This window comes from Thamnophis sirtalis, unplaced genomic scaffold (assembly GCF_051295495.1).
Source record: "Thamnophis sirtalis isolate CommonGarterSnake01/CBP01778 unplaced genomic scaffold, rThaSir2_p1.2 scaffold_2, whole genome shotgun sequence".
In the NCBI taxonomy this organism is placed as follows: domain Eukaryota; kingdom Metazoa; phylum Chordata; class Lepidosauria; order Squamata; family Natricidae; genus Thamnophis; species Thamnophis sirtalis.
Genome location: NW_028261382.1, coordinates 147935143 through 147959540, shown reverse-complemented (window position 1 = coordinate 147959540; position 24398 = coordinate 147935143). Strand labels below are relative to the sequence as shown.

The 24398-nt window shown below is 37.6% G+C and overlaps 1 protein-coding gene across 3 annotated transcripts in view; it reads right to left on the bottom strand.

The window, feature by feature from the left end:
* Positions 1-24398, bottom strand: part of CHST9 (carbohydrate sulfotransferase 9) — a 70295-nt gene that overhangs the window by 30424 nt on the left and 15473 nt on the right. For 2 of the 3 annotated variants that reach the window (XM_087707136.1, XM_087707137.1), the window contains one exon: positions 15770-15964. In XM_087707136.1, coding sequence (XP_087563262.1) covers positions 15770-15964 — 195 coding nt within the window. Of the gene's footprint in view, positions 1-15769; positions 15965-22904; positions 23007-24398 lie in introns of those variants that run through there. The other variant, XM_087707138.1, reaches the window with a different exon arrangement.

Below are 24398 nucleotides of genomic sequence, written 5' to 3'. Positions count from 1 at the left end.
TGTTTATACAGAAATGTCTCTCAAATGGCCACTTTCAGACAGATGGTTCTGCATTTTGGTTCTAACTATTAAGATAATTCTGTTTCCTGCAAATAAATTTAAAATACTGAAAACATGTTGATATTCATATGTTATATTTACATTTTGCATCATTATAAATTTGTTTTCTGAAACTAATCCCATGTTAATGTCTTTTCATATTTAAGTTTTGCAGGTTTCTTGCTATTATGTTTCCCCCACATTTTTAGACAGGTGTTAAACACACTGTTTGCTTCCTCATTTATCACACTAATGAAGGGGCTAATTGTTCATTTAAAACTTGGACTCAAGGCTGATCTTTATGGCGCAAAATTATCTTTCCCCAATCCAGGCTATTCATTATCATTTGTCACTGTCATTTCAGCCCTTCACTGAATTTGTCATTTGGATGTTGCTTCTATCAAAATCAGTCTGAATGGATACTTCAGGTAATCTTTCATATGGAATAAATTTTTCACATGTTTAAAGCAATTTAGATCAAACACCAACCATGCAAGATAAAGTATGTCAACAGAACTTGTTGAAGATATCTTATTTTTGGATAAACCTTGTTGACTCAAGTAATTCCACTGAAAAGGTAAGAATTCTCCAGATATCCAAAGACTATAAGTTATTTGTTTCCAACTTAGAATCTTCCAGAACTTTGGGACTAAACACACAAAGGAAACTAAATCTAACTATGATTATTTATATGGTCTGCTATTTTTTAATAAAATAACTGTATCTAATAAAATGTTATCTGAGAAACAGGACATGATGAATTCTCTATTACACAACAAAACGTTTCTTCTTAGACAATTGAGGATAGCAGATATTAAGATCTGAATATTTTAGCTAAATGCTTTACAATGTGTGGGAATAACCCTCTGCTTACCGCATGGAATAGACTCGGTGCACCGACAACGTCGCTGGCGACTGACTCTAATTCGTAAGTATGGTGGGTGGAATGTCTGCAGCTCAGAAAGTGCATGTTGAAGAGCTTAGGCAGTTAGGCAGGAAAAAATATTTAAGCACCCAAGACCAAAAAATTACCAAGCCTCTCTCTAAATCAGAGGCTGTAAAATTGCTTACCTACGTTTGGGCTAACTGTCCATCTTATCTGGAACATGGTTCCTTAAAAGCCGACACATGGAGGAAAATTGGCACAGTCCTCCACCAGGTTCCGAGGGCTCCCCAGATGTTCTTTGTCTGTGGAAAATTGCCTATACATTGATTCAGACACATGCTGAATCCCCTCTTCAGCCGTTGTTGAATCCACCTCCTTATCAAACAACGTCTGTTATGTTAACAACTCCTGCTCCAGACTTATGGGTTTGTCAACCCACGGCTCCTGAGGGTCTTTCCCAACCCGCGTGCTGTCAGACTACTGCTGACAGCCATTCTGTCCAAGCCCAACAGCCAGGAATTATTAGAGGAGCTTATCAAAAAGCAATAAAAGAAGGAGGTTTAGACGCCTCCAATTTGCAGGATACTGAGTTGTTTCCAGTCACATACCAAAATACACAAGCAGGTATTGTTTTTGACTGGGAACCCGTGCCTCTGGTAATGATTAAATAATTAAAAACTGTGGTAAAGGATTATGGAATTACCAGTCACTACTCCAGGGGACTTCTTAATTCTCTAGCGGGTGCCTATCAACTGCTACCGCAGGATTGGAAAGATTTGGCTCGGATGTTGCTTAATGGAACCCAGTATGTGGTGTTTGAGTCTGAGTACAAAAGGGAATGCTTAATAGCCCTACCATGTGTCAGGCTTTTGTGGATTTTGCATTACAACCTTTCTGTAAATCTCATCCTTCTTTTTTGGTTTACCATTATATGGATGACATTTTGGTTGCGGCTCCTGGCCCAAAGGGTACAGTACAACTTGTGCTATCGGAGCTTGTTACATTATTGGCCACGTTTGTCTTCAAGTAGCCCCAGACAAAATTCAGACCCCTGAACCATTTTCCTACTTAGGCCATAAGGTTTTGGCCTCGTACTCATCTCTGGTAATACCCTCCATCAAAATACCCTCGCCTTTGACTTTGGTTGCCTTGCAGCAAATTTTAGGCACCATAAATTTTGTAAGAGCCTTTTTGGCTCTTACCACCTCGCAATTAGCCCCATTATTTATGGCATTAAAGGGACCTTTAGGCCCCCCTTCTATTGTAATTCTTACTCCAGCTCAGGAGCAAGTGTTTAGTTTAATAAATGAGGCAATGACCACCCGTTGGGTGGATCGAGCTCTACCAGACCACCCACTCTCATTGGCAATCTTTGCTACTGCTCCGTTACCCACTGGGGCGCTTATACAATGCCATGACAAAAAAGTTTACATTGTAGAATGGTTACACCTCCCTCATACCCCATGTAAGTCCATCAGTTCCCAGCCTCTTTTAATGGCTCTTTTAATAAATAAGGCTCGCTTTTGAGCTAAATGCCTTATTGGTTTTGATCTTGCTGGTTTGCATGTCCCCATTTCTCTTACTGTTTGGGAACCCCTCTTGGCCACATCTGATGTCTTACAACTTTCCTTGGCCAATTGGTCAGGTTTCGTGTTTTGTCATTTACCTTCTGATCCCCGTTTTCAACTTTTCCTCAACGTTCCCCTTTCCCTGTCTACTTCCTTGGTAACCTCCCCTCTTTCGGATACGTTGACGCTTTTTGTGGATGGGGGAAAAACATATGGTTCTTGTGTGTGGCAACAGGATGGATCCTGGCACACAAAAATCACCCCGCCTCAATCCTCTGCTCAACGTGCTGAACTTGCCGCTACAATTTTGGCTTTTCAGACTTTTCCCCATTTACCCTTTAATTTGATTTTGGATAGCCTTTGTGTATCGTGTTCTTATTTCTTTGCCTAATTCCTATGTTTCTCCCTCTTTGGATGACTCTCTCCTAAGCCTTTTTCTTACCCGTCAACTCCTTTTGCAACGTCATGTTTGTCCCTTCTTCTCTGCCCATATTCGTAGCCACTTGCCTTTTCCGGGCATGCTTCAAGAGGGCAATGCCCGGGCGGATGGAGCTGCTTCTGCAGCCTCCTCCATTTTAGTCCTTTCCCCGATTACTCCATGGGAAAGTCATGCATATTTTCATCAGAATAAAAAAGCTCTTATGAAACAATTTTCCCTTTCAGTTCGGGAGGCTTCAGCCATTATTCAACAATGTCCTACCTGTAGCCTTCAAGCACATGCAGTTCCCCAAGGTGTCAACCCTCGGGGGACGCAAAGTTGTCAGTTGTGGACATGACTCAATATTTGCCATTTGCCCCTTGGAAATATTTACATGTTTCCATTGACACCCATTCAGGCTTTATTATGGCCACCTCCCAGCGGGGTGAGGCCACCAAACATGTTATTAATCATTGTATTCGGACTTTCTGTATTTTGGGTAACTCAACAGAGTTGAAAACTGATAATGGCCCAACTTATACTAGTTCCGCCTTTGCGGCATTTTGCCATCGCTGGTCCATTATCCATAAATTTGGTATTCCTTATAATTCCACTGGTCAAGCCATTGTGGAATGAGCTAATCAAACTTTGAAAACTGCTCTTGCTGCACACTCAAATAATAAAGGGGAAAATAACCCCGGCTTACCTGGAATACAAAATGTTTTAAATCTTACTCTTTACACTCTCAACTTTCTTAATGTTACTGGCACCCCGGGTCTCACGGCCACCAGCAGGCATTTTTCTGCTTCTCCCGCAGACTCTCCACATCCACAAGTGTACTACCGATGTCTGCCGGACCCATCCTGGAAAGGTTCCTGCCTCCCTCATTACTTGGGGCCGTGGTTACGCCGCAGTTGAAGACCATGGTGAAATTATCTGGACACCTGCTCGCTGTGTTCGGCCTTACATGGTGCCTGCTGACGTTCCCTCGGTGTAGTACACATGACTTGGGGGCCTGGGGTCCCAATTCTTATTTACAGGACTTGAAGAAGGTTTCACACCTTTTTAATTTAACTAATTGTTGGATTTGCTTACATATCCCAACTGATAGCAAAGGTAGCATGGTGTTACACGCTATTCCATTTAATGAAACAGGATGGAAACAAGCTACCTGGCCTAGAACGCAAAGTTTGATCGACATCACATATGCTGTAGCCACCCGTGTGCAGGAACCTGCTCATTACTGTTTTTCTAGCACAGGCCGATGGACGAATGCAACATATCTTGGCACCTACACTAATTGTGAGACTCTAATTCTGTACTCAGTCACCAGGCTTCTGGTGACGTCATTGGCTATGGCGGCAGGCTTGGAGATTGCTCCGAAGCCGTGCTGACAATCAGGGGGTCTGGCGGCATAGAAAGCTGTCGTTCGCTGTCTTGGAGGGACTCAGCGAAGAACAGAGGTGCTTCTCTGCAGGCGGGGGGAAGTGCAATCTCCTCGGCTAAACAGAGACTCTGCATCGATCCCAGACTTCTGGAGAGGGACGTGTGAGCTGTCCCAGCCATGACACAGCACTTTTGTCTGGTGTAAGATTTTTGGAGTGAATCTGGACGCCCTAACTTTTCTTGAAGAGTAAGTTGGAGTTACTACTTGGTTACTGCATCTCTGGCAATCTTTTTTTCTCTTTGATGGGACTTTTAGCGGCAATTAAGACAAACAGGAGTAAATGAACTAACAATTGAAGACGGATTTACATTATAAAGAGTCTTTGAAGGCGGCTTAGGTTGGTGGAAACAGAAGAGAGAAGCTTTTTTCTACCCAGAGGCATAGCTGAGAATACTCAGCGAATCTGCTCTGCTTGCTATTAAGGCCTTTGGAAAACTTTTGCTGAGTAACCAGCGAACTTGCTCTCTTGCTATTAAGACCTTTGGAAAACTTTTGCTGAGTAACCAGCGAACTTGCTCTCTTGCTATTAAGACCTTTGGAAAACTTTTGTGCTGAGGCTCCACGTGAGACAGTCAATATTATATCCACCGTGTGCATTGTTTTCTCTTTTCTCCTTTTGGAATTGATGTTGGATACTTGAAAGCGGAACACTTCGAGTTGAACCTTTCTTCTTTTTTATTCTCTCCTCTTTGAGGTCTGTTTTTTCTTTTTTTCTTTCTGTGTTGATGTATTTGCCTCCCCCTCTTTCCTTTCTTCCTGATATGAGCCCCTTCCTGTACTTTTTTTAGACCTTTCTATGGGACTTTATTTACATATAATTTTCGGTATAGATAGCAGCAAAATAAGTTGGAACATTGCTCAAACTGGTAGTAGATAGCTTATGAAGCAGTGGGATATTCTTAACTTAATTGATATGAGCTGGGCAAAGGTGGGGAAAAAAACCTCGACATTACCTACTCAGCCGTCCCCATCTTCAACTCCTCCAATATCACACAGAACTTTAGGCAATATGGCTGGGGTAGAGAAGGCACCCACATTGCAAAGTATACAGACAACTTTGCTATCGATACAAAATAATATTGCTAGGAATCAAGAGACCACCGAAAAATCCCTGGCCGACATCAAAAATGAAATGGGAGACATGAGGGGTGAACTGAAACAGTTGAATTTACAGCAAAAGGAGATTTGGGCAAAAATGGAGAAACAGGAGGGTCAAATTCAAGAGTTAGGAGTAAAAATGAAGGAAAGTGAAGAGAATATGGCAAGGTGGGAAATGAGGCAGCTACATATTAATAGAAGGTTGGAAGATGAGATTGCGATGTTGGAATTAGAAAAGTCAGCCTTCTTTCTCAGATTTCAAAATATCCCAGAGGAAAGAGGGGAGAAACTGAAAGAAATCATGGTGGAGATGATTGCAGGGATCGCCCAGAAGGATAAATTGTTGATACAGAGCGACATTGATGACGTATATAGAGTCTATACTTCTTATACTAGGAGACAGAAACTGCCACGTGAAGTGCACGTGAGGTTTACTAAGCGATCCCTGAGGGAAGAAATTTACCAGAAGGCACGTGATCAGAATACCATGTGTGCGGGGGAGATGGTCATAGTACTAAAACAGATACCAAAAAGAGTGAGGGAAAGGAGGCAGAAATATCAGGACCTAACAACACAACTGAGAAAACTTCAGGTGAGGTATAGGTGGCTTTTCCCAGAAGGGTTATCTTTTTTCTGGCAAGGCCAGAGGTTTCGGATTGAATCATTGCAAGATGCGCAAGACTTTATCGAAAGCCAGCTGAAGAAGGGAACTCAGAATAACGAGGGAGAACTGGACAATAAGAGCCAAGGAAAGGAGCGAAAGAATAGTGTCCCGGGAGATGAGAAAGGGGGAAATGAGAAACAAAGCAGAGATGAGAGACCGCAAACGAGGCAGACAACAAAAGCTAAAGCCTTAAACAAATAAACATGGCGGATGAACTTCGCTTAATCTCCTTAAATATAAATGGTTTGAATTCACTAAGAAAGAGAAATAAAATACTAAATGCTTTACGGAAAAAGAATTGTGATTTGACATGCCTGCAAGAAGTACATATAGCGAACCACCAGCAAAATGTGTTGAATTACCCCCGGCTGGGTATAATGTATACAAGCTTAGCAGATGAAAAGAAAAGGGGCATTGTGTTGTATGTTAAAGACCATATCGATTCTAAATTGGTGTATACGGATGGGGAGGGTAGAATCTTAATGGTCGAATTGAAATTTGGTCGATATAAAATCTTGCTGGTGGCCATATACGCACCGAATGACAACCAAAGTACCTTCTTTAGAAGGTTGCATTTAAAAATTGCAGAGTTAGGCTATGATCATATTTGTGTGGTGGGTGACTATAACGCGGTGGCAGATAGGACAATGGATTATAACCCAGGAAACATCCAAAAGGGGGGGAAATTAAGAGAAAGGAGGAGAGTTCTCCCCAAAACCTTTGAAGACATGAGGGAGGAATATGAATTAAAGGATGTATGGCGTGAACTCCACCCACAGAAACAACAATTTACTTTCTTCTCACATAGACACCAATCCTGTTCTAGGATCGACATGGCCTGGTTGACACCAGAAGTTGGGGACTTGATTAAGGAAGCAGCAATTGAGGTCAACACCTGGGCCGATCACAATCCACTCTTATTGGTGTGGAAGGGAGTAAGGCAGGGGAGGAAGAGAAGGTGGATGATGAATACAGAGATAGTGAAAGAACAAGAATTTCAGCAAATGTTTAAAAGGGAAATGAGGTTTTTTTTTGAAGAAAATAGGAAAGGAGTAACCCCACAAATACTTTGGGATACGGCCAAGGCTTATATGAGAGGCCTAGCTATTAAACATACAATAGGTACCCACAGGAAAAAATTAGAAGAGAGGGCAAAATGGGTAACTAAACTGGAGGTGGTAGAAAAAGCCTTGCAACAGAACCCACTAGACGACAGGAAAAAAGAAGAAATGGCTAGAATTAAGCATGGGATCTCTCTTTTAGACCAGGAGGATGTCGCCCGAAAACTTAGGGGGATTAAGCAAAACTTTTTTGAGCATGCTAACAAACCAGGTCGCTGGCTCTCTTATAGACTTCGAAAAGAAAGAGAGAGCAGACATATAGCTCAACTGCAGAATAGTAAAGGGGAATTAGTAGAAACCAAGGGGGAGAAACAGGAAATTATCCAAGGCTTTTTTCAGCAACTATATAGTAGGGAAGAAGTTTCTGAGGTCCAAATTAAGGAATTTTTAGATAATGCAAATCTACCCAAGATCTCAAATGAAGCAAAAGGGGTACTGAACCAAAAGATAACATTAGAGGAACTAGAAAAGGCAGTTAAAAAAATGGGAAACAACAAAACTCCTGGCATGGATGGTTTGCCAGTTGAAATCTATAAATCTTTTTTGGAAATTTTAGGACAGGAGATGATAGCAATATTTAATGCTGTCTTGACGGATTCTATTGCACCGAAATCATGGGCCGAGGCTTATATAACCCTTTTGCCTAAAGTTGGAGCTGACCGTACCCAAATTAAAAACTATAGGCCCATTTCACTTTTGAATGTGGATTATAAAATCTTTGCAGCTATATTGGCAGATAGACTCAAATTTTTCCTTAACAAATTTATACACTCTGATCAGAATGGCTTCCTGCCGTCAAGGCATTTGAAAGACAATGTCAGAATTATTTTGGATGCCTTAGAATATTATGAAGCTCGGCCAGATAAACAAGTGGCCTTTATGTTTCTTGACGCACAAAAGGCTTTTGATCGGGTAAATTGGAATTTTATGTTGTCACAACTAGAAAACATGAAGTTTGGAGAAAGTTTTTTAAATGCAATTCGGGCAATTTATGTACGACAAACCGCGACAATATTGGTAAATGGAGAAGAGGCGGGTGACATTGTGATTGGTAAAGGCACAAGACAAGGATGCCCGCTATCCCCCCTACTGTTTATCCTCACATTAGAACACCTTCTTAGATTAGTGAGAAGCGATACACAAATTAAAGGGTTACGAGTTAAAGCTCAGGAATTCAAGGTCCAGGCTTTCGCCGATGACCTTGTTTTTATCCTGGAGGACCCTATGGCGTCTGGGATACAACTTTTATGTAAAATAGAAGAGTACGGTAGGATAGCGGGGCTACGTATAAACAAAGAGAAGACAAAACTGTTAATTAAAAATATGACTCTGAACCAGAAAAGGGAAGTACAAAGCCTGTTAGGGATCAACATGGCCCACAAAATACAATATTTGGGAATTTGGCTGACGGAGAGATGTTCCTCTATCAAGGTAGATAACTATATGAAATTACTACAACAGGTATCCAAAGATATGACTAATTGGAGTAGCAAACAATTGTCTCTGATGGGCAGGATCGCGACAGTCAAGACATATGTATTACCAAAATTTTTGTTTTTGTTTCAAACGGCACCAACTAAATTGGATAAAAAATTTTTTAAATCCTTGGAGACAATAGTGACACAGTTTATATGGCAAGGCAAGAAAGCACGAATTAAAGCCCAAACTTTACAAAAACGCAGAGAACTGGGAGGCTTCGGAGTACCCAACTGGGAAGCATACTATAACGCAGCAATCATGACATGGGTGAAAGATTGGGTGATGTTGAATAGAAGGCACCTATTGGCTATAGAGGGACATGACCTCCCCCAGGGATGGCATGCCTCCCTCTGGCAAGAAAGAGACATCCCCCATAGGTACTTCATGGGACATTATATTCGGAAGATTTTGATGGGGGTCTGGGAAAAAATGAGGAAAAAATATTATCTTAGGGTTCCGTGTTGGTTGGCACCATTAGAGGCCTTAACGCATCCGAGTTTATTTAATTGGACAAGAAACATAACGTATAAAGATATTATGACAGAAGAGGGCAACATAAAAACAAAGATGGAATTAGAGCAACAGGGCAGGAATTTGGAATGGTGGGAATATTTACAGGTTAGAAACAGGTTTAAAAGTGATAAGGCACGTTTCGGGATCTACCCAAACCCTCAGGGGCTAGATAAGATCTTGTTTGGTGGAGACAAAAAAATGTTATCGAAGATCTACCAATTTTTGACCTGCCAAGATACCAATGAAGAGATGGACAAAAGCCTTCTAACAGTATGGGAGAGAAACCTAGGTTATGAAATTGAAATGGGCAAATGGTGGGATCTATGGAGTAAGACCATTAAACTTACAACATCCACTGCATTCAAAGAAAACATATACAAGATGGTGTATAGGTGGCACTTCCCCCCAACGAGGTTAGCGAAGATGTTTCCTGGGTTATCTCCATTGTGTTGGAAATGTGGAAGAAAGGATGGCACATTCTACCATATTTGGTGGTCCTGTACTGAGGCCACGAAATATTGGAAAAGGATTAAAAAATGGTTAAAAGAGGTTACCGGGGCAAACATTGAATGGAGACCTGAGAACCTGTTACTAAGCATCAAACCAGATAACATAAGCAGTTCAATATGGCATTTGAGCCTGCATATAATTGTGGCCGCAAGAATAACCTATGCACAATTTTGGAAATCCACCACTATACCGCCGGAAGATGCATTAATTAAAAAGATCTACGAATGCGCAGAAATGGACAGAATGACGGGTTGGCTGAGGGACAAAGGAGAAACAGAACATTATCTTAGCTGGAACCTATGGTATATGTGGGCGACTAGGAGAACAGCAGGGACTTAAAATGGGGAAAGTTAACATAGGTACTGTAATAGATCCCTGAATCTTGCAATGAGAAGATGTGGCTTAGAGATCTAATAATGAGGAAAGAAAGAAAAACTGGGCTGTGAATGACTGTCACCATGGGGGGGGAGGGGGGGTTGTATGTCTAAAACGGCATTTGTATCTGTATGTTTTATGTATGATTTGTCTTGCTTATGTCGTTGTATTTATGTCGTTGTATTGTTTTTTTTCTGTTTTTTAAAGGTAATAATGTTTAATAAAAATTATATTTTTTTTTTTTAAAAAAAAGGAAAACAGGATAAATGACTCATAAAAGTAACTGGCCATAGACAGCCCTGGCCCTAAGTGATAACATTGTATGCTAATGAGTGTAATGATAATAAAAGGGAGTTTCGGACTCTGTTCTGAGCTCTCATCCCGAGACATCTTGTCTGCGTGTCTTATTCCTCATGAGAGACCACCACAACAATGTACTTGGCAACTTATTTCTAGATCAAAGTGCCATTACAGCTATACAATCTTTCAGTGAATACTGATTTTGGCTACATTCCCTTGTCTAACATGAGCTCACACGTTGATCGTGGAGAGGACTTGAAAATGTGAATTGTTATTTTTCTGGATACTAAGATCATATGCAACTCAGATCTGAATAAGATAGTCAGAGACATTCCATCTACCCTTGTTTCCAATAGAAAACAGTTACACACTATTGGGCCATACCATATAACATATAAATTATTACTAGCAAGTATTGCCAATCTTATATGAGCTTTCCCTGTGCACCATTTATCCTCTGAACATAAATTCAAGGAATTCCAGAAGGTGCTTTGCTGGAATGCAATATTTCTTATGAATGGAAGAAAATATATAAAAGATGCATTTAGGCTACCTTGCAATATATTGAATAGATGAATATTTTTACAAGAAGCCCAAACTAATTGAAGTTGTAAGACACCAACATTGTCAGCAGTAAAAATGTTCTTATACTACCCTTCTTCTTCTTCACATTCCTAACATAAATATCCACCCAGGAAATTGTCTATGGAGATTCTCAGTCATCCAGGTCATGATTGTCCCAAAGATGCTTTTTCAAAAAGCAACTGGACTCTTGAAAAAGCACCTTTGGGACACCCAGGAAAAGCAAAACGAAGGAACAAGAAATAAAAATAGATCTTAAGGATGGAAGTGAATAATCTTGTGGAGGGGTTCTCCCTTCCATTTTGAAAAATTAAGAGCTTGTTTACATAATAAGGCACATGGTGGGGAAGGACAGATAATGCAATAATCTCATTTGACTTCAACATCGAAGCCCTGAGGAAAAGCAATAGTTTTTCTACCCACAAGCAGACAATATCTCTGGCATTATGAAAAGCTTATAATCTGGTTTCTCTGACATCTGACTGCAGGGCTTGCTGTTTGAAAAAAACAACCTTTGCCTAAATTGGACTTCTGGGCTTCCTCAGCAGTCATTCTTAAATGAAATGAAAGTTACAAGGACATAGTCCCACAACCTCCATCTTCTCATGATAATTTTATTAAACTACTTCTAGTATACTGCTGTTCAGATTTTTTAAAAAAATACTAAGATCCCTGTCCCAAGTTTAACCTTCTGTATAAAGGAAAAAAGGAAGAAGAGTTTAAGGGAAGATGAGAATGAAGCTTGTAAGATTAAAGAAAAGAAAATAATAATATATTTATTACACAGAGAAAAAAATGGTAAATAGAAAATTGTATCAAAATAACCTTTAAGTAAATTTTAAAACAAAAAAGAGAAACATCTAATAGAACTAAGTTCAATATATAAGTGACAGAGAAATAAAACATGCCGAAAGAAGATAAATAATGCAACGTATAGAATTTAAAATATTTAGTTTTGATTCCATTTTTATAAGCATGAATTAGTTTCTTGCTTAAATTAGTATCAAAACCTACTGTCATATTTAACCGAAAGGAAGATCACAAAGGAAGAGCAGAGAGAAAGAGAAGAGATGCGGGGAGCAGAACTTGTAAAAATATACAGAGGGATACCTCAGCGGAAATTTAAACCTGCTGTTCCATGTATAGTAATTAACTGCATGTAACAATAGGTTTCTTTTACACTGAAAAAAACACCCCCATACTAATGTGGCCACATTCATATCTCTCCTTCCAGCAGAACAACAAAAGAGATAGGAGGGAGAGACAGGAACAGCAAAGAAAGTTTAGAAGTTAACAAGTTAAATGAACATGATCAGATATGAGCTACAACTTCTATTATTGCCTACCTTGTGGAAGTAGGGGTAGTGAGATACAATTATTTCTTCATTCTTATTGCACCCACCAATAGTCACCCAGTGAGTATTTCTAAGTCCCTCCATGGTGGGAGCAATACCAAAGATCACCTCAAAGCTTGTTGTGAAGAATACGCTCCATATCTGGTGGACAAAGTCACTTAAATTCACTTTACTTTGGACTCCAGATCAAAAGCAGAATCAACAGAGGTGGTGGGGTCTATGTCTTGCAAGATGACCTGGGAAGAGTTTGAAGAAGGAAATAGGATCCTCTCACCTGCCAGTCTGGCCACTTGTGTATTAGATATATATATCCTTTCTGCCTTATTAAGACTGTGTGGAAGGGGATTTATGATTAGGGTTGTTAGTTAACTCCTTCTTGAAAGAGACTCTTAAAGAGTTGGTAATATGACTCCGTATTCAAAGAACTATCACTCAACCCAACTAAGCTGAACACTTTTCATCCAGTTCAAAAATTCCTCTTTGGGGAGGATAGTGACAGTATGGTTGCATGGCAATGTTAGAGGGCCCTGGATGATTATCTAGATTTCTTTTGGTCTGTTGGATTTAGGTCAGGATTTGGGACTAAGATAGAATTGATTGTGGTCATGGATGACCTCTGGTAGGAGCAGGATGGACGTAGTGCATCCTTGACGTCTTAGAGGTATTTGATATTATGGATCATGGTATCATGCCAAGCCAGCTTGAAGAACTGGGGATGGGCAGCACTACATTGTCCCCCCCCCTTTCTTCCATGATCAGTTCCCGTTATCGTTGATAGGGATGAAAATATCCAGCATATGGTTCCTACTTTGTGAGGTGTCTCAGGCTTGGTCTTCTCCCCTCCTATTTAGTATGTATTGAGTGATGTTGCATGTATTTTTTGTTTGGATGTTTTTATTGTTTTTAATTGTCTTAACTGTTTTATAGTCTTAGAGCTGTAAGCTGCCCAGAGTCATTTGGATGAGATGGGTGGTTACAGAAATAGAATAAATAAATAAATAAATAAGAATCAGATGTGCTAAATAGATCTCTAAACAAATCTAATGCCCATTCTTTTATTTGCAGAAGTTTTTTTCCTCTTAGTTCCAGTGAATATACTGGAACCTTAGTTTTCCTGCTCCTAAACCAGAACCTTAACCAATTTTGCCCATATTTACTGTTATTAAATTAATTTCACAATTTTGGATTAAATAGCAGTGACAACCCCCTAAATTGATAAATATATATTTATATATTTATAAATACAGTTGCAATAAAAAGTATGTGAACCCCTTGGGATTACATGGAGTTTTGCATGAATTGGTCATAAAATGTGCTCTGAACTTCATCTAAGACACAATAATAGAAAAACACAGTCTGCTGAAAATAATACTACACAAACATTAGATGTTGCCATGGTTTAATTGCACATAACATGTAAACATTCACAGTGCAGGGAGGAAAACGTATGTGAACCGTTGGACTTAATAACTAGTTGACCCTCCTTTGGCAGTAATAACCTCAAACAAACGTTTCCTGTAGTTGCAGATCAGATGTGCACAACAATCTGGAGTAATTTTGGACCACTCCTCTTCACAAAACTGTTTCAGTGTAGCAATATTCTTGGGATGTCTGGTGTGAATCGCTCTCTTAAGGTCATGCCACAGCATTTCAATCGGGTTGAGGTCAGGACTCTGACTGGGCCACTCCAGAGGACATATTCTGTGCTGTTAAAGCCATTTTTGTGTTGACTTACTTGTATGCTTTGGGTCATTGTCCTGTTGCATCACCCATCCTCTGTGGAGCTTCAGTTGGCAGACAGATGGTCGTACGTTTTACTGCAAAATGTCTTGATAAACTCTGGAATTCATTTTCCCATCAATGACAACAATCCGTCCAGGCCCTGAGGCAGCAAAGCAGCCCCAAACCATGATGCTCCCTCCACCATGTTTTACAGTGGAGATGAGGTTTTGATGTTGGTGTGCTGTGCCTTTTTTCCCCCACACATAGTGTTGTGTGTTTTTCCCAAACAACTCAATTTTGATTTCATCTGTCCACAGTATATTTTGCCAGTAGTGCTGTGGAACATCCAGGTGCTCTTTTGCAAACTTCAATCATGCTGCAATATTTTTTTTGGACAGCAATGGCTTCCTCCGTGGTGTCCTCCCATGTACTCCATTCTTGTTTAATGTTTTTCTTATTGTAGATGTGTCAACAAAAATGTTAGCGTGTGCCAGAGATTTCTGTAGGTCTTTAGCTGACACTCTAGGATTCTTCTTTACCTCATGAAGCATTCTGCGCTGTGCTCTTGCAGTCATGTTTACAGGACGAACACACCTAGGGAGAGTAGCAACAGTGCTAAACTTCCTCCATTTGTAGACAGTCTGTCTTACCAAGGACACATGAACATCAAGGCTTTTGGAGATACTTTTGTAATCCTTTCCAGCTTCATGAAGTCAACAATTCTTGATCGTAGGTCTTCTGAGAGCTCTTTTCTGCGAGGCATGGTTCACATCAGATAGTGCTTCTTGAAACCAGTAAACCCAAAATAGGTGTGTGTTTTTAAAGGGCAGAACAGCTGTCAGCAACACATCCAATATCATCACACTGATTGGAGTCAAGGTTGGCTCACTCCTGGCTCCAATTACCTCTTGGAGAAGTCATTAGGCTAGGGGCTCACATACTTTTTCCTCCCTGCACTGTGAATGTTTACATGTTATGTGCAATTAAACCATGGCAACATCTAATGTTTGTGTAGTATTATTTTCAGCAGACTGTGTTTTTCTATTATTGTGACTTAGATGAAGTTCAGAGCACATTTTATGACCAATTCATTCAAAACTCCACATAATCCCATGGGGTTCACATACTTTTTCTTGCAACTGTAAATAAGTAAGCATAAATGAATGCATTAGTTCCATAAACTATTTTTGTAGTCTCTTTAAGAGCAACCTATATGTAACAGGGAGTTCAATGGCATATTTTTCAAGCTAAAGTAAACTAAATTCTTTTTGAGAATGTATTATAATTTTGGAATACTTAAAGGAACCTTGGAACTCAAACTGTAAGTATATTTCATATTCTGGCTGACATAATACAATATATTATGTGCTGAGTACTTCTGTACATCTCTTGGTTGTAACCATTACCATTTTTTATGCAATTACTTTAGATCTCTTCCATTTTTCTTGGAATAGTTATTGTATTTTCAGTGATTTCTCCTCTTTTCTTTATTGATACATATTTTATTTCTAGAATATAGTTTAGTATTTTTTCTTACTAAATTCAACTTTGTTAAAACGCCAGACTTTTTAAAAAAAAAATACAGACTCCTTAAGTGTCAAACTAGATGCCTTTTTTCTCTGTGTGGAAGAAATTTGCAGATATTTGTAACTTAATTAAGAAAGTTCTTAATACCAGTAATATTTATTTTACCTGTACGTTGATCTTCAATGCAGGTTTGCAGATATGTGAAGACAATTAGACCTGATACTCCAAACGCCAGTACAGATATATATATTAGTTTTAGATTCATGGCCCTACTTTTGAACAATTTCAGAAGAGGGCATAATTCACTTTTCAGAGATTCTGCATATTTTTCCTTCTCTGGTTTTTCTAGAAAAATATGATCTGGAAAGATACAATAAAATGATTTTCTATTATTTTCCATTTCTCCTACAACTTTTATGCACAGATAATTATATTTTAGTCACTTTCTGTAATCAACCTTAGAATTTAAAATACCTCTATGATCCCTAGGTCAAGATTCACAAAGTGGGCAGGTGTTCTCATATTTATAGCAGTGTTAGGAAGCTTAGCTTAAGGAACATAAGGTCAAAAGAAACTGAGTCAAAATACTCTACATCAGGGGTCCCCAAACTTGGCCACTTTAAGACATGTGGACTTCAACTCCCAGAATTCCACATGTCTTAAAGTTGGCAAGTTTGAAGACCTCTGCTCTATATACTAATGAGTGATTACTTAGATTTATGAACCACAGAAGTATATTAATCTATAGTGCTCCAACACTTGCTATTGCTTGCTCAGGCATGCTTGGGTGATATATAAAACTAAGGCAGATTTTTTAAAAATTGAATTATTTATCTTCATTTTTTAAATGTACCAAACAACAGCTTTGCACCCAACCACTTGCCATTTTGTAGAAATAGGTATTTCAAAGGAAAGGAAATTTGTTCCACTTCAATCACGTTTATTTGCAGTACCACAAATGTTTTTTCATATACTTCCAATATCAACATACAGCCTGGAGGTAAGATAAAATGTTCACTAACTTCACATAGATCTATGTTAGTATTTTAAATGAAATCATTGCGACAATATTTATCAGATATATTGAAGGTAGGAAACAGGAACAAAGAGCTGTCATTTGAATCAGCAGGGAAAAAATATTCAGAAGGGCATAAATATAAAAGTGAGGAAAAGTGAGCAAAAAACTTTAATCAAAGCTCTTCCATGAGTAAGGTAATCAGATTTTCAGATTGATAAAGAGGGACACCTTTGACCGGGGCGGTGGATGGGGTGGGGGCTTGATTAAAAATTTTATACGGAGCAACAAAAATTTTCATATAATGCAAAAATAGAATTGTAATTTTTTTTAATTTCAACATAACTACAATTTACAAATATAAATTGTAACTCTTGCCAAACATCAAAATTTTGATCAAGTGACCATGAGGATGCTGCAACGGTCACTAAGTGTGAAAATGGTCGCTAAGTGTGAAAAATGGTAATCAGTCACTTTTTTCAATGCCATTGTAACTTTGGTCACTATACCACCTTTCTTGCCACAGTTCTTAAGTGAATAACTGCAGCTGATAAGTTAGTAACATAAGTGAATCTGGTTTCCCCATTTGACTTTGTCAAAAGGCAATGAAAATGACCCCAGGACACTGAAACCATCATAAATACGAATCTGTTGCCAAACATCAACTTTTGATCGCGTGACCATGAGGATGCTGCAATGGTCGCTAAGTGTGAAAATAGTCACTAAGTGTGAAAAATGGTCATCAGTCACTTTTTTCAATGCCATTGTAACTTTGGTCACTATACCACCTTTCTTGCCACAGTTCTTAAGTGAATAACTGCAGCTGGTATTTTGTATTTTGGATAGAATCTTTTTTTAAATAGTCTAAGACAATTTAAAAAAAGAATCCACACAGAATAAATTGAAGTAAAACATATCAAAGTATTGTGCATAGAATTTTTAAAAATGGTTTCACTTCAATTTATTTTGGATAGAATCTTTTTTTAAATAGTCTAAGACAATTTAAAAAAAGAATCCACACAGAATAAAACTTTTAAAGAATCCTATGCACAATAAATAAAATATTATTTTAAAATACATTAAAAAATAAAAGAAAAAAACCCAGTTCATTTACCAGCAGGCACAAGTGAGCACTCCAAGTCAATCCAGAATGATATAGGTGTTAATACAAAGAACTGAGCAAATTAAAATGGTGAAATTAGTCAGGGAAATATTTTTCAAAGAAACTTTGCCACCATTTTTTCCACACGAGCCGACCTCCAACCTCCGTGCCCCTCCCCTCCAGAAAATCCAGGAAGTAACACTCGCAGCTTCTCTAGCCAAGCATTTCCTGGAGCTCTATGGTACTTGGTCATTTTTTCTTATAAAATGAGGTAAAAGGGGCGGGGGGGGGGTCCGCTTTGTTGCTTTAACGTTTTAATATCTTCAATGAAAGTACTGAGACAGAGAAAGAGGTTAGTTAGACAGAGTGTCTTTTGTCTGCCCCGGTTAGGATTTCTTAAGCAAATCCACTGGGCTTTCAACATGAAGCCAGAAAATCAGGACTTTTTAAAAACTCCCCGGGACACAGGACCAATTGTTATAAAGCGTGACTGTCCTGCTGAAATCGGGACGTCTGGTCACCTTATCCATGAGTCAATAATTATTCAACCCTCTAGCTCCTTCTTTCTCCAACAGTGAATTCTTATGGAAAAGTGAATTCTTTTTAATATTTTCTATTTTTATTTTGGTCTGTAAAACAGTAGTATAAAACTCATCTACATGAGGGTTTGTTCAATCTTTTCTCCCAGAAACTTTCCTATCCTCTTTCTTTTTTTTATATAGGAAAACACACCTACAGACACTGGCACAGCCCACTTTTTAGGATCCAACATGAGCACTGGTACTCATGTTTACTCATAGCACAATAAGAGATGTTTTGTGCACTCTGTGGAGCTCTCCATCTACATTACACCAAAAGATAGTTACTGGAAAATATCAGAAGCTGGTTAGCCAGATTCCTAACAATGAAAATTCCATCCTCATCTACTTTGGTTATATCATTATGCTATTTTCACACATACCATTTAGTTGAAAGTAGTATCTTAAAAAAACCTCCAGTACCTGATTTTTTGCCTGTGTCCTGTCTACCAGCTAGATTAAATAATCACTTTTCCCATTGGCTCAATGTTTAGTTTTTCAAGGACTTATTTATGGAGCTCTCTGATTGCATATGTAAGGTGTGCTGAAAAGGCAAATAACAGAATTTGCACTGCAAGGGTAATAAGATAGACTACTAAACCAAACCCTTTTGGAGACAGGATGATGAACAAATATACTACCAGAGGAAGCTAATAAAAATTATTCATTCTAAGCTATACTTTTATATGTAAATCTAAAAATAACTCCTATCAAAAGCTATACAGTGTACAATATATATTAATCTATTTGCCAATTTCACAGACACCAATTAAGGCAAACCTTAAAAGACAGATTCTTACCAGTGGGTTTAAGTAAAATATGCTCAATCCGAAAGTATGCTAAAAATTAACCTTACTTGCAACTCAGAGCATCAGAAGAAAATTATTAATTTAAATTCCTTTCTTCTGCCACTCAAAACACCGCAGGATGTTATAGCTGACAAAAATGCAATGTGAAAATGATCTGTAGACTGCAAGAAAAACTAAGACTACAATGTGTTTGCAATCCTAGCACATTATAATTCAGTTGACTATACTACAGAGGGAATATTAAACTGCTTAGTCCCTTCTGGAAGCAAAGTATAATAGTAATTATATTTAAAGAACTTTCTGGTAGATTAAGTTAAAAATAACAAAAATATAAAGAGAATATTTGAAAATAATCATTTCAAAGTATTTTATATTTTGTTTGACATCCTGATAGAGAAATCTCTATTGAAACAGGCCTGTGAACAAGTTATAACATTATTGAGAATCAATTGGTTAGGACTACATGAGACAAATACAATCTACAAAAATATCAGCTTTACATCATTTTACTTTTGCACTTTATTAAACAATGTATTATCAGGCCTGTCAACTCAATAGAGTTTCCAATTGTTCATTCACACTTTCCCAGAACCTTGAGGTAATATGGCTGAAATTTCACAATGATGAGATTCCCCCCTCCCCCCAGTTTTATTTTAAAATTAAGGATGGGAACGGAATCCTTCTGGGTATCAAACCAGTTTCAATCTCACCATTAAAAATTTCAACTCCCAAAATTTTATCCAAAACAGCCAGTATGAGCTAGTGGTTAAGATACCAAGATAGAAACCAGGAGACAGTGAATTCTGGTCCTGCCTTAGGTATGAGAGCTGGCTGGGTGGCTGGGCCAGTCACTTTCTCTCAGCGCATCCCACCTGACAGGATTGTTTTTATGGGGAAAATAGGATGCAGAAGGAATATTAGGTATGTTTGCTACCTTGAGATGTTTATAAAAATAAAAGTAAGAAAAAAATAAGTGATTTGGGAAGTCTGGGAGTTTAGAAGGATGGAAATCAAAAGAGTTTGCCGCTTGGAAGCTTCTGAATACAATTTTCACTATTAAACACTTTCTAAATAATTTTTAAAAGACAGGGAAAAATTATATTGTGTCTTTTCTAGTAGGAATCAGGGTCATCCATCAAGAGATGGATTCCTGAGGCCCTGCAGAAGCCAGATTAAAGAGTTGCAATTGCTGACATTTTACTTATGTCCTGCTACTGATGTAAACAATAAGTATCACTTAAATTTTAAAAAAATCAAATTAGAAATTGGTTAATAAATTAAGCATCAGTAAAGTGACACAGAAAAAATGACATGATAATTATCTGCTGCACATGAACCATATTACATGTAAGAAATGGCAGTTTATTTTACACAAAAAGTTCTCACGTTCCATTTTAAGGATCTTGTATGAAAAATTTTGTGACAATTACCTAAATGTCTAAAGAGGTTGTTAAAGATGATCTTTATTTTCTCTCTCTAAAACAGTTTTCCCCAACTTCTAATCCCAAGGTATGCATAGAATTCATGCCATCCTTAACCATATTCTTTAGAATGATAGACATTATCTTTGACATAAGAGGCCCTAAAGCTGGGAAATGCTAGGATGCTTGAGTAGATTTGTGAAGCAAAAGCAACATCAATGAAGATCTTTGCCCTGACAATTTTTTGGATTTTGAAGGAAATTGTTGTCAGCTAAATTTATTTATTTAAGTTATTTTAATGGCTTGTGAACTTTAATTTGTATTCACTTACATAATGGACAGGATCTAAAAGAGTATGCAATTAGTCCTGAATGGGCCTTTGGATTTTTTTAAAAACAACTTTCTTGATTTTCTCCATACTGCATGGCAAACTTCTTTGAAAATTAAGAAAAGTGTTATCCAAATGTATTTCTACATCTTAGCCAATGTTTCATGAGATACAGAATAATGTTCAAGCAGAGACATTTTCTCCTCCAACTTCAATAGTAAAAATAGTTTGGAATAAATCAATAAAGCCTCCAAATGGTATATTAAAAAAAACAACCACGTAGCAACTACAATGTATAGAAAATAAACCATCTATTTTATTATTTGCTTCTTTTTTATATAGGATTGTTTTTCGGCATTTCAAAGTAAGGTTTTAATAAAACATGCTGATCATTTTACTACTTTATTACTTTTCATTTTTAGAGCTAGTTTATGGCTTACTCTTCTCTTACTTGTTTGCAACTTTGCTAGTTTTTGATGCTGTTCTCCAATTCTCTTGCCAAAATGGGCCATCATAAGAACAATATAGAGAACATTAATCCCAGGATATGATACTCTTGACAGAACATTTGTTGGCAAGAAACAGCCAGTGACACTTACACATTTTCAGATCAACAAGCAAAAGTTTTGACAAGTAATTCAGATTTTACTACATATGGCTATTGTAAAATACTATGTCATTTTGGAACAGTGATAGACTTAGGGCAATTTCCATTTTAGACGTTTGGCAGTAATCCTAATTTAAATATGTGGTATTTGAAATTCTATTGTGTTAAATTTTAATTAAAAGTTGTACACTTCAGGCTCAAACTATCTGCACATTAGATGTAGTTTTGCATCTGTTATTCTATATAAGATTTTAGCAAGTGTCATCTTGATTAATCTGAGCAGTTAGCACAATGATTTCTGATCTACAGCCTGTGCTTATGAGCCTCATTAAATCCATGACTATGACACCAAGATAGATCATTGCCTTCTGTGTCAAACATAGCAGGGGTCGACTCTTCTATTAGAGCACTCTGTAAGAATTCTTTTATGTCCTTAGCATCCTGCTTAAGAATAGACTAAAGTATATCATTTTTGTGCCACAAATCCTCAAATGTCTATCATCTCCAGTTCAATCAGTCAGGAATTCACCCTATGTATGAATACAAAATATATAGAATTGGAATTTTCTAATTTTATTCTTTAGAGAATCATTAGGTTTTGATTATTTATTAAATTTATTTTAAGTATAAATTATAATTTCTATGTTTTTAACTTCAAAATGAGAAAAAGCTGAAAGTTAGCTGTATAGACAGGGTGGTTCCTGTGATGAAGACCTGGAGTTTGCATGCTGCAGAAAACACTTCTGTAGAAAACACTATTTTTTTTCTGAACAAGTGGACCAATAACCAATCACTTCATTTCAGGATAGTTTACCATTGACAGAATTCATTCAAAAATTCAGCATGCATTGGAAGAAGGCGGGGCTTAGCAGTGAGAAGACGGATTTTCAGGCTACTCCTGAAATTCCTCTATTCCGAAGGATTTGGACGGTTCATTTTTGAACCCAAGCTGTCCCGGAGAGACAGTGAAAGGTTGGGGGAGATCCAGTGACCCCAGAGATGTTCGCAAGGTCCCTGGGGGCTTGGAATTTAACCTCCATTGCCAGTTCCTTCTGGATTAGCTGTAAGCTAACCGAAACTGCAGGTTGCCCCTAAGAATGGTGGAAGTATTTTCAACTGGTAAGCTGATTTTATTACTCAAAGAGATACGGTCCGCATTAAAATTCAAGCTAATTGAAACCAAGGAACAGAAGAATCTAGCGGCGAATTGTTTTTTTTAATGGGTTTATGGTCGGTGGTTACCCTATTTCTTAAATGTTTTGAATGCTGTTTACGTGGATAAAGGAAAGATTACTTTACTCCAACATTCCCTCTGACTCTCCCTAAGTGGGCTGTAAACCAATTTACTATAATTTGGCTTCTTACAACTTGACACTTTTACTGCTTGGCTGTGCTGGTCTAAGATCAGATAAGATTGCACAGCTCCCAGCGTGTTCTTACTTGCAAATCTAGCTGCGTCACAACATGGCGTCTATACATGCTTCAAATGATTCCTTTCAAATGATTTTCTCCACATTTCAAAAGTTGTTTGACACATATGAAAAATCTGAAAAAAACTGGACTATTTGTTGTTTTTAACATTAAAATATGAAGAAAAAAGTGAGAACGTTGAATGTTTGAATGCTCCTGAAATACAAATGAAGAATGTTAGAAAGGAAGTTTCTCAACTTGCTGACACGCCGGGCGTCTGGTTTACTTCGGAGGGAGAAAGAGATGCAATGCTTGAAAGGGGGGCAGCCATACAGAAGATTTATTTCAAAAGACAGAGCGCAGGAGGAATGAGAAGCATTAAAGAATCTATACTTTATGAAACATTATTTGCAGAATTTTCGATACCACCCTTGAAAATTAAAGACAAACTGAAAAGTGCAACAAGCCGAGGACAACGTTATTACATCAGAGGCATCCTAAGCAAAAAGGTGCGAAGATATTCCTGTTTGGACTTGCTTATAAAAACGTTTGGTGAACTTGTTCCAAGAATGGCAATAGGACTAAGGAGGTTTTGTTATTGGAGAGACAGGCTGATAGATGGAAGAATACAATTGAAAATTGGCTAAATCTAATTATTCTTATTTGTAATAGATATAGCTGAATAATAATTGATATTGATAGTAATGTATATAATGTGGAGTTGATATGATAAATAATAATTGAATATGAGAAAGGAGGGTTGGAAATATTTTTGGACCATATACAAAGGTTATTAATCACAATAATTATCACTATTAAAAAATAAAATAAAATATATACAGTTAAATGTTAATTAATATGGGGAAAATGTTACGATATACGATATAACTACATAAAGAAGGGAGAATGATAATAAACTATACCGCATGGAAGATGGAATTTTTGGTATTAAATGTTATGGATGTTCAGCTAAAATAGGATATGAGGATTTGATGTTAATAGAGGATTTTACAAACAAGTAAATGAGATGTCAGCATGTGGTTATGGATTAATTCTTTGGCATAGTTAAGGATGAAGGATGTTTAAATAACTGTAGTTAACTAAAAGTGGAGGTATAATGATGTCAATATGGTAAACATTTGAGTTAAGATATTTGAATTAATATGAATTAATGGAAGAGAAGCACCAAAACATGCTGTAACCAGCTGATATACTTTTTTTATAATATATACCTGTGGTTTTTTTTGGGGGGGGGGTCTCTTTTTTGTTTTTCTTTTGTTTTTCTTTTGTTTTCCCCTGCCTTGTTTTCTGTTTTTTGTCTTTTTTGTGTTTTGATTTTTTCTTTTCCCACTGGTGTGGGCATGTGTTGTTTAAGTAACAAAAATTATTATTATTATTATTATTATTATTATTATTATTATTTAATAACAATTATAATCAAATGAAAATGGATATATGATGATGGTGACATGTATGAATATTTGAGTTAAAACGTTTGAGTTAACATGAATTATGTTTGTTGAC